We start from the raw sequence: 15,052 nt of genomic DNA, 5'->3' as shown, positions 1-15,052 counted from the left end.
CAACTTCCTTTTTCCTTGGAACGTTTGACTTAGAGGATGGGAGCAAGGGATCACCACGCCCACCATATCCTGCTGGCTCTTCAGCCAGTCAGAGTCCTCTCCCACTTCTAATCTCCAGGGTATCAAACTGCTTACAAAACTTCAGTGAAGCAGCTGCCAGATGGCCCAGGCATTCCCATTGTGAGCTTGATGTTCCTGGGATCAAAGATGAATGTGATTAAAAAGGAAAGAGAATCTACTTAGAGCTACTATTCTAGGAGCGTGGAGAACACGAGGGTGTGCTTGGCATACACTCTTGCCTCCCTCATTTCTGTGAACTGCTTGTGGGGGAGGAACAGAAAGCAGAGAGCTGTGCTCTGGTTTTGGAGGTAAACTGAACACCAGACCAGCGAGATGAGAGTTCCTGGGTTAAGAGAAGTCTTGCGTGGTTGGGAGTTTCTTAGGATGTTGGTGGGAGTATTAGTGACCATCCCCTGCCGAGAGAGCGGCTACAGCAGACCTGTAAGACTCAAGTCTGAAACAGCACAGCACAGGTGACCTGTAATCATTAGGCAACAAACCCAAGGGAAGTCCTGTCCTTTTCTCAGCCTCTGCAATTTCTCACCTGTTTTCTTTTCAAACAGTGATGCCTGTGGTTCCTAAGTGGCTTTATTTCCCCATTTCCCCTGGCCCACTGCAGGAACAGCCAGACTCCTGCCCTCTCCTGCAAACTCCTGTTTCCACAGCGAGCACAAAACTGCTTCAGCACTAGCAGCGGTGAAGGAAAGAGAGGAAAGTAAAAGGTACTTTTCTCTTCTCTCCCCTTCACCTCCCCGCCTTTCTCTACTTAGAACTGAAAGAAAGAAATTCAGCCCAGATGCCAACAATAGATCTCTCTGCACCAAGGTCTGAAAGAAAAGTTGTGTATGTTTCCCTGAACCACTGGAAGCCCTTAGCCACTGAGCTCACTGAAAGAAAGTTCTGACAGTGTGAAAGCAGAAATGAAGCCAGCAGAGGGGAAAGGGAATGATAGAGACCCCCCACCCCCACCTTTCTTTCCCCTCCTTGTTCTCTCTCTCTTAGTTACTTAATAATATTTAAATATACTTTTCTAATATATTCACATGATTAAAATCCACAGAAAAGAATACAGTGAAGTCTCTCCCATTTCTGTAGCCAAGTGTCCAGTTTCTGCCTCACCCCCTTTGATAGTCACTTGTGACTTTTCTTTTTATCCATACAGAGTTTCTTTATGCAAATACAAGCAAATTATATATATATATTTATTTATATATGTAATTATATATATATATAAAATTCTTCACACTTCTTTAAAAACTAGCATACTGTATACACATTTCTGTGCCTTGCTTTTTTTTCCCCCAACAGTGTATCTTAGAGAATTTCCTACATCACTACAATAAAAATTTCTTTATTCTTCTTTTAGAATCCATGGGGGTCACAACTAAGCAACTTTCACTCACTCACTCATACATTTTCCATTATATGGGTGGAATATAATTGATTCAACCATTTATCTATTGAGAGACATTTAAGTTGTTTCCAATCTTTTATTAATACAAATGATGCTGTCATGAAAAACCTGGCCCTGTGTCATTCACATGGGTGCAGGCATATCTGTCAGATAAATTCTCCAAATAGGAATGACTGGCACAAAAGATTTGTGCATTTGTAATTTTGATAAATATTGCCAATTGCCCTCCAGGATGGGAATAAGGAGATTGGAGCAATGGGAAGGAAGAAAGCATTACTGTGGGGTCTTACTCCCCTACCTAAAACTCACCAACAATTCTCTCCCCACAAGGTAAAGTTTGGTTTCTTCTGCTGGCACATAAAGGACCTTTAATCCATGACCACACTTCAGCTTGGTAGCCTGAGCTCCTGCCATTCCCTGAACTATTAGCTGTTTCCAAAATACGCTTTCATCTGTCCTCTATTGAGAGCTCACTCAGCCACATCACAGTGTCCCCTGCCTGAATTCTACTCTACCCACCCACTGTGAGCCCTTGGCACTCTCTCAACCTCCTGTTAGAGCACTTGTCACACAATGTTGTTATTTAGTATTTCCCAAATAGAACAAATAAACAAGTAACTGAATGGAATGAATGAATGTAAGGAATTGCCTGTTCTATGTTGAGGCAAGCAGACATGAAGTACCACTTCAAGGATCTTTCCTGACAAGGATCACCTTTGTTGCAGCAATGGCCTTTCCTATCCTCTTCAATCACCCTGAGCTCAGCAGCATTTCCTCTGCAAAATCCCAGTGATATCCTCAAAGATGCCACACATGGCCTTCCAAATTAAGCCAGAAGAACCTTCGCTGAGGTCTTAGGGGAGACCCTAACAGGGTCAGCCCACATTTGGGTCCTATAGTCAGATGAATGTGATCAGTTTTCTCCTTTGCCACATGGATGTCTGTAATGACTGTTCTCTGTCTACCTCTTTACTACGAGCAGGAGCAGGTCTGATTTCTTCCAACCAAAGAGCTTGAACTTGCCCAAATCTGAGATGACTATAAAGCCAGCTGACCCTGGGGCTCTCTAGTCTCTCTGCATTACTTGTCTTTAAGGTGTCCCTGCTGGTTTCCCCCAGATCAGGGATCCCCAGGGGACTCTACTACAGACAAGTTCTGTGGGTGCCCACCCCTCAGAGTCTATGTGGGTTCTGCTGCTGCTGCTGCTAAGTCGCTTCAGTTGTGTCTGACTGTACGACCCCATAGACAGCAGCCCACCAGGCTCCGCCGTCCCTGGGATTCTCCAGGCAAGAATACTGCAGTGGGTTGCCATTTCCTTCTCCAGTGCATGAAAGGGAAAAGTGAAAGTGAAGTCGCTCAGTCGTGTCCGACTCTTAGCAACCTCATGGACTGTAGCCTACCAGGCTCCTCCGTCCATGGGATTTTCCAGGCAAGAGTACTGGAGTGGGGTGCCATTGCCTCTCCGTATGTGGGTTCAACTACTCCTAATAGTTGGGTTCACACAAATAGACATGACTTTTCCTGGAGAGTGAGAGAACCACTGGGGAAACAGCCTGTCTTTGAATGTCTTCCCTCTCTGCCTGTCAGTGGGAACAAGAACCATCAGAAGGACATTGTAGGATAGGGGATGGGATTGTTCTGACCTTGCGTCTGATTACCTCCCCTCTTAGCTCTCTTATCTCTTCTCTTGCCAGCAAATATCTGCAGTGATTGCTTTCCCAAATCTTGAAGTGATGAAAATGTCTTCATGTCCGTTCTCCTCTCTCAACTTTGTCTGCAACTCTTTCTGTTTTGTTTTGTTCAACAGTCATTATCAGTATGGATAACATTCCAAATGTCCTTCACTCACTTTATTATTAAACTGCCAGCTTTTTCTTGCCAGGAGATATGATAATATTTATATGCCCTAAAAATATACTAGGTATTTAAAAATTATTGTATCTGTAATGTAAACTGAGAGAAGAATGCTGAAGACATGCAAAAGACTGCTGAAGTTGATAGAATATCCAAATGTTTTCCAACCAGAGATAGAAAAATAGCTACAGTACAAAATTTTCACTTGTTCTGAGGTGCTTTGTTTATTGTTCCAAACTAGATATAATTTACAGGAAGCCAAAACTTGATTTTCAGCAAGTTCTCAAGCTTCTCTTTATGTGCTTAGTCGCTCAATCGTGTCTGACTCTCTGTGACCCTATGGACTGTAGCTCTCCTTTGTCCATGGAATTCTCCAGGCAAGAATACTGGAGTGGGTTGCCATGCCCTTCTCCAGGGGATCTTCCTGACCCAAGGATCAAACCCACATCTCCTGCATTGGCAGGTGGATTCTTTACCACTGAGCCACCTGAGAAGCCCTAAGCTTCTCTTCCCAATATTTAACTTAGACTTGAGATCTTCACAGGCCAAGAGTGAGAAGACTATTCAACAGGGGAGGGGAAAGGGACCACTGCAGTCCAGCAATCATTCATTTATTTATTCATTCATCTATCCATCCATTCCCTTGCTTTCTCCATGATTCAATGAATGCTGGCACTTTGATCTCTGATTTCTCAGCCTTTTCTAAACCCAGCTTGTACATCCAGAAATTCTCGGTTCACATACTGCTGAAGCCTAGCTTAAAGGATTTTAGAGTCACCTTACTTTTCACATTTTCCTATAGTAGATAGTCTCCTCAAATCTCTATGTCTCAACCTCCTCCTGTTCTGTCAGCATTCCTGTGGTGTAGACAACTTATACCAGCTAGTGGGTAATAGAGCTGCCCTGCTGATTTTCCAGGCTGATGGGCCCTCCCAGGGACATTTCTGAATTCCTCTACTACATTTGGTTTAAAGAATACTGGAGAGAACCAGGAGACCAAGTCTACACCTCGGCTCTACAATAACTGAGCTGTGTGAACTCGCATTACCTCTTGTCTTCTCTGGGCCTTATAAGATAGAACCTTATCTATATAAGATGGGCTTGTCAGACCAGATGATCTCCATAGTCCCTGACAGCAATCACTCTGGTTTCTCTGATTCTGCTCTTCCCAAAGGCCTGGAAACACCAGGAGATAGGAAATTGCTTTTTGCCGCATTACCTCTGCTTGAGCAAGCTATTCCAAGCAGCTGGGACACCTGTGCCCCTGTCTTGCTGCCACACCCCTGCCCTCTGCTAGTGATGGCCCAGGTGTCAGCAGGCTCCTCCCTGTGAGGATACCAAATGACCTGATTGGAAAGAGTAGGTATTAAAAGTCCTGTTCTTGGTCCCTGAAACACTGTCTCTGCTTGATGCCTGCAGCCATGGGGCTGGTTCTCCTCCTCCTACTGTGGCTGAGCCCTGTGGCCCCAAACCAGGAGACAGGTGAGGAGCCAGGCTAGCAGGTCAAAGGGACCTGGCCTCTACTCTCTTTTTTATTCATTCATTCATTTACTCAACGATTTTTGTCCCTGACATGATCCTTCTCTTATGTTCCCTAATTCATTAATTAAATAATTCATTTATTCAGACATTTACTAAGCATCTACCAGTGCTTAAGGTGGCTTCTCTATGTACCACATCCATATTTATAAGATGTCTTTGGGTGATTCGCTTGGGAAGGTCTGTTTTGGTTGGAGAGTCCAGAGGACTGTCCAGAAGAGGTTCCTAAGAGTGGAGGCAGCACAAAGCTCTAGAATGTGCCCTGTCAGAGGGCTAGGAGTGAAGGTGGTGTGACAAGCCCAGATCTGGATTCATAGGCAGACTCACTGGATACCAACCCATTTGGTTTGCTAAAATATTCCTGGAATTGCAGTGGGATGGAGAAAGCTATATCTGCAGAATATCTTTTGGGAGAAAACTGGGTATCATTGGTAGGAATACTTTTTGCAAGGATGGGCGCCTTAAGGTGTGCTTAAGTAACAAAAAATGTGTCAATACGTTGCTTGTAAAAACTGTAAAGGGAGGAGGAGGCTGCCTCATGCCCCCTTTCCACACCTTTCCCTGGTCATGCTTACCCTCTTCTCTATAAAACTGTCAAACATATTTAAAGAATATTATTCTGAAGGGCTGCAAACTGTTAGCAGTGGGTTCTTCACCCCACCTTGCTTGGGGCTCTTTCTGGCCCCTCAGCTTGTCACTTCTGCAAACCTCTTCATCTGAAGCCAATGGGGTGGTCACAGAGGAGTCCCTGAGCTGTCGCCTCCCTACCAGAAAGCTGTTTTCTGATGGGTGCACTGCCTCGCCGCCAACCCCGCAGCCCTCTCCTCTTACCTGTGGTGCAGCACTTACTATGTGGTATGACGATGTTCTGGTTGCCTGTAGTGTGATGCCTCTCCTTTCACTAGACTGAGCTCCTGGAAGGAGTTTCTCTGGACTGTCAGGTGGGGCAGGGCAGTGGAATGTACGTCCATGATCCACCATGGTACCCAGCCCAGAGAGTCACTCAATAGAATAAAAGGAATATATGGATGAATGAATGAGTGCTTGGTCACCATGGGGTGGACTTCCTTTCCCTTATTGTGCTGTCATTTTTCTGATGGGGCTGGTCAGCACTGTTAGGAACTGTAAATCTGTCCTGACATTTGGATGCCCCTGGGAGCTCAAGTGTGAGCCCAAGCTCAACTCAGATCTTTTAAACTAAATATAAATTACTTGATAATGAAACTACAGAGATGCATTTTCTGCCTTGGATGAGCTGGTAGGACGACAGATACACACTTCTGGAAAGAAGGTGGTAACAATGATTGAGACAGGGATTAATGCTATGTTAATGTTAACATAATGAAATCAATAGGTTTCAAGGGTAAAAGGAAAAACTTAAACCCTACATCCCAGCTAGGGGATGTAGGAAGTCCTCTCAGGATAGATCAAATTTATTTTAAAAAATTTTTATTATGAAAATTTGTTCATTAAATTTGATAGTTTAAAGAACCCAGTGGACCTATAGGCTCGCTTGAAAATTATCAACACTTTGCCCAAATTCTTATCTACCATGTTAAAATAATATAACCACAATAACTTATCAGAGCTGAAATAATAAAAATAACTACTACCACTTAATACCTATCAGTGTGCATATTTCTCCAACTATCAAAAAGGCCTTTTCGCAATTGGCTTATTTTAATCAGGATCTAAACAAGGTCTATACATTACACTTGGTTGTTATATTCTTAAGTCTCTTTAAATCTCTACCAGCACTTTTTCTTTTTTATGCTGTTTATTTTTTGAAGAAACCACGCCATTTGTCTCGTAGATAGTGCTGCATTCTGCCATTTGTCTGATCAGATCCTTGTGGGTGCTCCTCTTTCTCTAATGATTTTAACTTCCAGTGATGATTGTCAACTAGATCCATTTTTTCATTAGTGAAAGGGGCTTGGGAATTGACAAATGGTGGTTTTCTACTTCTGTCACTCCTTCTGCATTTGTTAGCTGGAGTTCTTCTATAAAGAAGACCTTTCCCTCTTCAACTATTTGGTTTGTGTGGAAAAACTGGATAAATGAGTCTTCATTTATCACTCTCAAAATAACGAGCTAGTTCCTTAGCAACCCTGGGAAGACTGAATTTAATCGTGACCTTGAGTGAAGGGCCTTCCAAGCAGAGGAAGCAGCTTGAACAAAGGCTCAAAAGCAAGAGTATGCAATGTGTTTAGAGAGTGGCAGAGGACAGTGGCCAGTGCAACCAGAGGCTTTTTGAAGGAGAACCTTGTGCCTGGATGTTGTGGGGAAAACAGGGAAAAAGTCAGGATTGCTAGTTCCTCTCTCAGTTCTATCACCCACTCAAGCAAGACCTTAAGAACATGGCTTTTCCATTTTTAGATCAGTGTCTTTCAAACTTCTCTGGCCATAATCCACATTAAGAAATATATTTCACCCTGTGATCCAGTACTTAAATACATGTATATAAAAGCAAACAAAATTTTTAAAAAGAACCCCAAGAAACTTACACTTACATATACAATATATGTGCTGCTGCTAAGTCGCTTCAATCGTGTCTGACTCTGTGCGACCCCATAGACGGCATCCCACCAGGCTCCTCTGTCCCTGGGATTCTCCAGGCAAGAATACTGGAGTAGGTTGCCATTTCCTTCTCCAATGCATGAAAGTGAAAAGTGAAAGTGAAGTCGTTCAGTCATGTATGACTTTTCATGAACCCATGGACTGTAGCCTACCAGGCTCCTCTGTCCATGGGATTTTCCAGGCAAGAGTACTGGAGTGGGTTGCCATTTCCTTCTCCAACAATATACATGGATGTTTCCTATTCTCGTCTATTCCACTCCACTCCATTCCATTCCATCCCATCCCAAACTGTTAAATGTTGATATCACCAGACCACTGACTTGATCTCTGACTCCCACATGGGCTATGATCCTCATTTGTATGGTCCCTGGAACTGCTCCTCTCTTTGAAATGAGTGATTTTTTTTTTTTTAATTTCTTTTGGCGGCTCTAGGTCTTCATTGCAGCACATAGGCTTCTCTAGTTGTGGTGTATGAGCCCTATAGTGCATGGGCTCAATAGTTAAGGCACTTGGGCATAGTTGTAGCATGTGAGATCTTAGTTCCCCAACCAGGGATCGAACCTGGGCCCCCTGCATTGGGAGCATGGAATTTTATCCACTAAACCACCAGGGAAATCCCTCCTGGTCCAATCTTTTGATTGATTCCTGGTCTTGGTGACAACCTGACCCTGAACCAGGCACTCGGAAAGGGGGCTGGTGTGAGAAGGGAAATTGATCATTAGCAGGAGGCTCCTGACCAGAACATGAGGCAGAAGCCAGACCAAACTCAGAGGTCACCACTCCAGCCCCTCCCACCATCACCTTGAGAGTGGGTTGGTCTTCGGCTCCCTTTTCACCAGACACCTACCTGCTGGCCTCTGTTTCCACAACAGGGTGGGTTAGCCACACCTGGCCCCACATCCTCTCTGTGGCTTGCTCCCTGTTGATCTTGTCAGCTCTGGAATGTCCTCCAGCTTATCCCTAAACAAAGCCCCAGGCAAGTGCGAACCTAACAGGAGGCAAATGAGAAGGTCAAGGGAAAGGGAAAACAACATTGAGAGTTCTGGGCATGAGAGCACCTGGGGCGCCTTTCGACCTGAGCCACAGACTCACCAGGTTACTTGGGCCATAGTCCCCACCTGCCAGCGCCCTGTTTTCCTCGTGTCTTACAGAAGATAACCCCCCTCATCTTGTAGTGGATAAGCATGTGTTCATGTGCTCAGTCACTCAGTCGTGTCTGATTCTGAGATCCCATGGACTGTAGCCCACCGAGCTCCTCTGTCCGTGCAATTTTCCAGGCTAGAATACTGGAGTGAGTTGCCATTTCCTACTCCAGTGGATCTTCCCATCCCAGGGGTTGAACCGGCATCTCCTGTGTCAGTGGGTGAATTCTTTACCACTGTGATAATAATTGCATTGAACACCTTGAGGAATTAGTAGGAACTGGGGTTGGTGAAACTGTTTTGTGAACAGGGACTTTGGAGACCTTCTTCTAACTGTGTGGGTTTTTCTCTGTCCCTCTTGTCATAACTCTTCTGTGTTTTCTCTATTGCCTCTCTTTTTTTCCTTGCTGTCACTCTTGTTTTGTCACTCTTCTCTCTTAATCTCTTTTTAGTAACAACTTTATTGAGATATAATTCACATAATGTAAAAGACATCCTTTTAAAATATTCAATTCAATGGTTTTTAACGTATTCACAGAGTGGTGCAACCAACACTGTTACCTAAGTTTAGAACATTTCATCACCTTCCAAAGAAACGCTGTATTGTTGACAATCACCCATCTATTACCTACACCTCCCACCCCTGGCTACCATTAATCGACTTTCTATCTCTATGGATTTGCCTATTCCAGACATTTCACATAAACAGACTCATACAACATGTGACATTTCACAGCCGACTTCTTTCATTTAGTATCATATTTTCAAGGTACCTCCATGCTGTAGCATGTATCAGCATTTCATTCATTTTTATGGCTGAATAGCATTCCATTGTATAGAAATACCATGTTTTGTTTTATCTGCTCATCAGTTGAACATTTGAATTATTTCCCCTTTTTGGCTATTATGAATAATGCTTCTCTGAACATTTTTCTACAGGTATTTATATGAACATATATTTTCAGTTCTTTTCAGTATATAACCAGAAGTGGATTTGCTGGGTCATTTGGTAACTCTACATTGAGCATTCTGAGAAACTGCCAAACAGTTTTGCAAAGTAGCTGCACCATTTTACATTTCCTCTAGCAATGTAAGGGCTTCCAATTTCTCCACATCCTTACCAATACTTGTTTTCTGTCTTTTTCATTTTAACCTAATAGTGGTGAAGTGGTAACTCATTGTGACTCAAATTTTCATTTTCCTGATAATTATGTGCTTATATAGGCCATTTGTGTATCCTCTTTGCATATATCTTTTGTTCATTTTTAAAATTATTATTTATTTTTAATTGAAGTTCAGTTCAGTTCAGTCACTCAGTTGTGTCTGACTCTTTGTGACCCCATGGACTGCAGCACACCAGGCTTCCCTGTCCATCACCAACTCCTGGAGTTTGCTCAAACTCATGTCCATCTAGTTAGTGATGCCATCTAACCATCTCTTCCTCTGTCATCCCCTTCTCCTCCTGCCTTCACTCTTTCCCAGCATCAGGGTCTTTTCCAGTGAGTCGGCTCTTCCCATCAGGTGGCCAAAGTATTGGAGCTTCAGCTTCAGCATCACTTCAGTTCAGTTCAGTTCAGTCGCTCAGTCGTGTCCGACTCTTTGCGACCCCGTGAACCGCAGCACACCAGGCCTCCCTGTCCATCATCAACTCCCTGAGTCCACCCAAACCCATGTCCATCAAGTCGGTGATGCCATCCAGCCATCTCATCCTCTGTCGTCCTCTTCTCCTCCTACCCTCAATCTTTCCCAGCATCAGGGTCTTTTCCAATGAGTCAGCTCTTCCCATGAGGTGGCCAAAGTATTGGAGTTTCAGCTTCATTGGTTCCTGCCAATGCACACCCAGGACTGATCTCCTTTAGGATGGACTGGTTGGATCTCCTTGCAGTCCAAGGGACTCTCAAGAGTCTTCTCCAACACCACAGTTCAAAAGCATCAATTCTTCGGCGCTCAGCTTTCTTTATAGTCTAACTCTCACATCCATACATGACCACTGGAAAAACCATAGCCTTGATGAGACAGACCTTTGTTGGCAAAGTAATGTCTCTGCTTTTAAATATGCTGTCTAGGTTGGTCATAACTCTCCTTCCAAGGAGTAAGCATCTTTTAATTTCATGCCTGCAATCACCATCTGCAGTGATTTTGGAGCCCAAGAAAAATAAAGTCAACCACTGTTTCCACTGTTTCCCCATCTATCTGCCATGAAGTGTGGAACTGGATGCCATGATCTTAGTTTTCTGAATGTTGAGCTTTAAGCCAACCTTTTCACTCTCCTCTTTCACTTTCATCAAGAGGCTCTTTAGTTCCTCTTCACTTTCTGCCATAAGAGTGGTGTCATCTGCATATCTGAGGTTATTGATATTTCTAGTGGCAATCTTGATTCCAGCTTGTGCTTCCTCCAGCCCAGCATTTCTCATGATGTACTCTGCATATAAGTTAAATAAGCCAGGTGACAATATACAGCCTTGATGTACTCCTTTTCCTATTTGGGACCAGTCCATCCAATGAATACTCAGGATTGATTTCCTTTAAGATTGACTGATTTGATCTCGTTGGAGTCCAAGGAACTCTCTAGAGTTTCAACACCATGACTCAAAAGCATCAATTCTTTGGCGCTCAGCTTTCTTTATGGGCCAACTCTCACATCCCTACATGACCACTGGAAAAACTATAGCTTTGACTAGACAGGCCTTTGTTGGCAAAGTAATGTCTCTGCTTTTTAACATGCTGTCTAGGTTTGTCATAGCTTTTCTTCCAAGGAGAAAGCCTCTTTTAATTTCATGGCTGCAGTCACCATCTGCAGTGATTTTGGAGCCCAAGAAAATAAATTATGTTACTGTTTTGATTGTTTCCCCATCTATTTGCCATGAAGTGATGGGATCAGATGCCATGATTTTTGTTTTTTGAATGTTGAGCTTTAAGCCAGCTTTTCTTATTCTCCTCTTTCACCTTCATCAAGAGGCTCTTCAGTTCCTCTTCACTTTCTGCCATAAGGGTGGTGTCATCTGCATATCTGAGGTTATTGATAGTTCTCCCGGGAATCTTGATTCCAGCTTGTGCTTCATCAAGCCAGGCATTTCTCATGCTGTAATCTGCATGTAAGCTAAATAAGCAGGAGTACAGCCTTGACGTACTCCTTTCCCAGTTTGGAACCAGTCTGTTGTTCCATGTCTGGTTTTAACTGTTGCTTCCTTACCTGCATACAGATTTCTCAAGAGGCAGGTAAGGTGGTCTGGTGTTCTAATCTCTTTAAGAATTTTCCACCTTTTGTTGTCATCCACACAGTCAAAGGCTTTAGCGTAGTCAATGGAATAGAAGTAGATGTTTTTCTGGAATTCTCTTGCTTTTTCTATGATCCAGTGGAATTTGGCAATTTGATCTCTGGTTCTTCTTCCTTTTCTAAATCCAGCTTGGACATCTGGAATTTCTTGGCTCACGTACTGTTGAAGCATATTTCAAGTACGTAATTCACGTACTGCTGAAGGATAATTGCTTTACAATATTGTGTTGGTTTCTGCCATACATCAATATGAATCAGCCATAGGTATACATGTGTCCCCTCTCTCTTGAGCCTCTACCCTTTGTTCATTTTTAAATTGGGTTATTTGTCTTTGTTGTTATATAGAGTTTGTGAAAGTTCTTACATACTCTGAATAAAATACTCTTATCACCTATATGATTTTCAGATGTTTTCTCATCCCCTGGGTGGTCTTTTCACTTTTTTGATAGTATACTTTGAAGCACAAAGCTTCTAAATTTTGATCAAGTCTACTTTATTCTTTCTTTTGTCACTGTGGTTTTGGTGGAGTTGTCCAGGCAAGAATATTGGAGTGGATTGCCATTGCCTTCTCCAGGGGATCTTCCCGACCCAGGGTCAAACCTGGCTGGGTCTCTTGTATTGCAGGTGGATTCTTTACCATCTGAGCCACCAGGAAAGTCCACACCTGAGAAACTACTGTTTAATCCAAGGTCATGACAATATGCAGAGTTTTATAGTTTTAACTCTTACATTTAGGTCTGTGATCCATGTTGAGTTAATATTTGTATATGGTATGAGGTAGAGGTCCAAATTCATTCTTTTGCATATGCATATCCAGTGTCCCAGCACTATTTGTTAAATCTATCTTAAAAGAAGGTTTTTTTATTTATTGATTTTGGCTGTGCCGGGTCTTCATTGCTACACTGGCTTTTCTCTCATTGTGGTGAGTGGTGGCTGCTTTCTAGTTGTGGTGCACAGGTTTTCATTGCGGTGACTTCTCTTGTTGTGGAGCACAGGCCCTAGGGTGCACAGGCTTCAGTAGTTGTGATTCCCCAGCTCTAGAGCACAGGCTGAATAGTTGTGGCACACCAGCTTAGTTGTTCCACTGCCTGTGGGATCTTCCCAGACCAGGGATCGAACCTGTGTCTCCTGCACTGGCAGGTGGATTCTTTACCACTGAGCCATCGGGGAAGCCCAATCTATCTCTTTTTAACATCCCTTTTTCTCCAGGTAGCTGCTTCCAATCCCAGCCCCTCTGCTGCCTTGGAATGGATCACTGCTGCAGGAGAGGAAGCTGCTACTGTGATGAATTCTGCCATGTGGTACCAGACTGCTGCCCAGACCACCATGCCCTCTGCAAGCCCAGGAATGCACATGTAGGCTTCTTTCCACCCCCAGGAGAGCTAGAGGCTGTGACTGACAGAGGCAAGCCCTTTGCCTGTACTTCAGGCCAAGGCCAGGGTGTGGACTGGGTGACTCAAGATCCTGACATTCTATCCATTTCATATCAAAAGGGCCTACACATTCCTCCCAGCTTTCTTTCCCCACTGTTCCTCGCTACCTGCTGCTCTTCCCTGAGCCACTTTTCTGGGTCCCACAAGGAGAGATTCAGGTGTTGGTGGTTGGGGAACAGGATGGGGAAATAAGGGTGGCTGGGCTCCCCTTAACGGTCCCCACTTCTCCTGCAGTATAGATGGCTCTTGACCTGTCCTGTGTAGACTTCTGAGGGCAGACGAGAGGGTGGGAGGCAGGGATGAGGACAGGAGCTTTCACTGTGTTTTCTCAGCCCCTCAAACTACCAGCATGATGCTGCAGGTGGTGCTGAGGACGGAGAGCCCGCCCAGGGCTGTCAGAAGCGATGTAGACTGGATTCAGAGCATGGTGAGTGCCCTGGAGATGCCCCCAGAAGGGGTGGCCTGCAAGCTGCTCCTGCCTCCCTGGCCTCCAGGACCCAAAGTTAAGGAGCAATTACCAAAGGGGTCAAAGGGCCTGAGGTGGATGGGGCACCATGGAAACCATGGATTTATGGTAGAAGCCAGGGTTCCTGCCCATGAACACTGACACTGAATTTCATATGATTCTCATGTGTCATGAAATTCCATTCTTCTTTTGACTTTTTTCAACCATTTAAAAATGATAAAAAAAAAAAAAATCTTAATTTGTAATTTATACAAAAAAACAGGCAGAAAGACAGATTTGGTCCACAGACTGTGGTTTGCTGTTCTCTGCCCTAAATCATCCTCTGTCCTTTATTTTCCCTTTGAGTCTTGGCTTCAGCCCTGATCTGTCCAGCTCTGCCCAGCATTGGAGGAAAGCTCTTGGCCCCCACCCTGGCATGTTACAGCACTGGGCAGAAAGAAAGGCAGCCAGGACAATGGAAAGAGCTCGGACAGGTATCTGAATCCAGATAGACCTGGGTTCAGATCCTGGCTAAACTTAAGCCTTCAGCCTTCTTAACTTTTCTGAGCCTTCCTTTCCTCATCTGTATCCTAGAGCTTGTCTTGTAGGGTTCTTGTGCAAAGGTCTGGTTCTTGGCAGAGAACAAGAGAGTACTGTTATTTGGAGAAACGTAATGGAACAGGCTTTTGCTTACTGCTCATTCAGGTCCGGCAGCTTCTCCAAATCAACCTCCCAGGGCTGCCCCTCTCGATCACCGATCACCGTGAAGGGACTCAAGAAGAGAGCCTGATGCCTGCCTGGAACTCCTCCCTTACTCTCTACCAACAGGGCCCCTGGAGCAGAGCTCAGCCTCCTGTCCTGGGCCTGCCAGGGCTGCAACACTGGGCCCAGTGGTGCTGCAGCTCTCCCACCTGCCACCCTGTGAGCTTCCCCATTGGTTCAGCCGGAGGAAGACGGAAACCTGCTGTTGTCCTAAACATGTTTAAATGTGCATAAAATCAGTCAAACAAGTTATAAAACAGAAATTGGCTCAAATTTATTGTTTTGTGATGGTTACAGTAAATATAGAGAACATATCTTGAAAGCAGGAAGTAAAAACCTAGCGGTGCTGTGACTGAATAATTCTTGCCTCTCTCCTCAGTATTCCTTCCCAGGCTCTGTAGTACTGCTTGTGAGTCCTGACATAGCCTGGCCTGAGGCCTGTGACCTCTTGCCCACCCCCTTCTCTTCCCACAGGCCCAAAAGTGGCAGGGGACCTTCCTTTGGTGTGCTGGGAGAGGCCTCCTTGGGGTCTCTTTGAGCAGGCTTTCA

At 44.4% G+C, this 15,052-nt stretch overlaps 1 protein-coding gene across 2 annotated transcripts; it reads left to right on the top strand.

Annotated features, from left to right (window-relative positions):
* Positions 1-117: 117 nt before the first annotated feature.
* Positions 118-14,776, top strand: LOC145538846 (uncharacterized). 2 transcript variants are annotated; one of them, XM_081571621.1, is made up of 4 exons: positions 118-782; positions 13,073-13,218; positions 13,629-13,723; positions 14,447-14,776. In XM_081571621.1, the coding sequence occupies exons 2-4, from the start codon at positions 13,148-13,150 to the stop codon at positions 14,506-14,508; spliced, it is 228 nt and encodes a 75-aa protein (XP_081427747.1). In that variant the 5' UTR covers positions 118-782; positions 13,073-13,147; the 3' UTR covers positions 14,509-14,776. The 2 variants fall into 2 exon arrangements, with proteins under 2 accessions (XP_081427747.1, XP_081427745.1); XM_081571619.1 differs by having other exon boundaries at positions 680-782; positions 13,073-13,267.
* The last annotated feature ends 276 nt before the right edge of the window (positions 14,777-15,052 follow it).

This window comes from Giraffa tippelskirchi, chromosome 2, assembly GCF_054371585.1.
Source record: "Giraffa tippelskirchi isolate mGirTip1 chromosome 2, T2T-mGirTip1v1.2.pri, whole genome shotgun sequence".
NCBI lineage: Eukaryota > Metazoa > Chordata > Mammalia > Artiodactyla > Giraffidae > Giraffa > Giraffa tippelskirchi.
This window is presented reverse-complemented; position numbering and strand designations above follow the sequence as displayed.

What these genes read in the sequence shown, in the direction of transcription:
- LOC145538846 (XM_081571619.1), top strand. Translation starts at nt 13,111, where the DNA reads ATGGATCACTGCTGCAGGAGAGGAAGCTGCTACTGTGATGAATTCTGC. An exon ending in AGAGGCTGTGACTGACAGAG is followed by an intron (nt 13,268 to 13,628) that starts GCAAGCCCTTTG and finishes GTGTTTTCTCAG; the next exon opens with CCCCTCAAACTACCAGCATG. An exon ending in TAGACTGGATTCAGAGCATG is followed by an intron (nt 13,724 to 14,446) that starts GTGAGTGCCCTG and finishes CTGCTCATTCAG; the next exon opens with GTCCGGCAGCTTCTCCAAAT.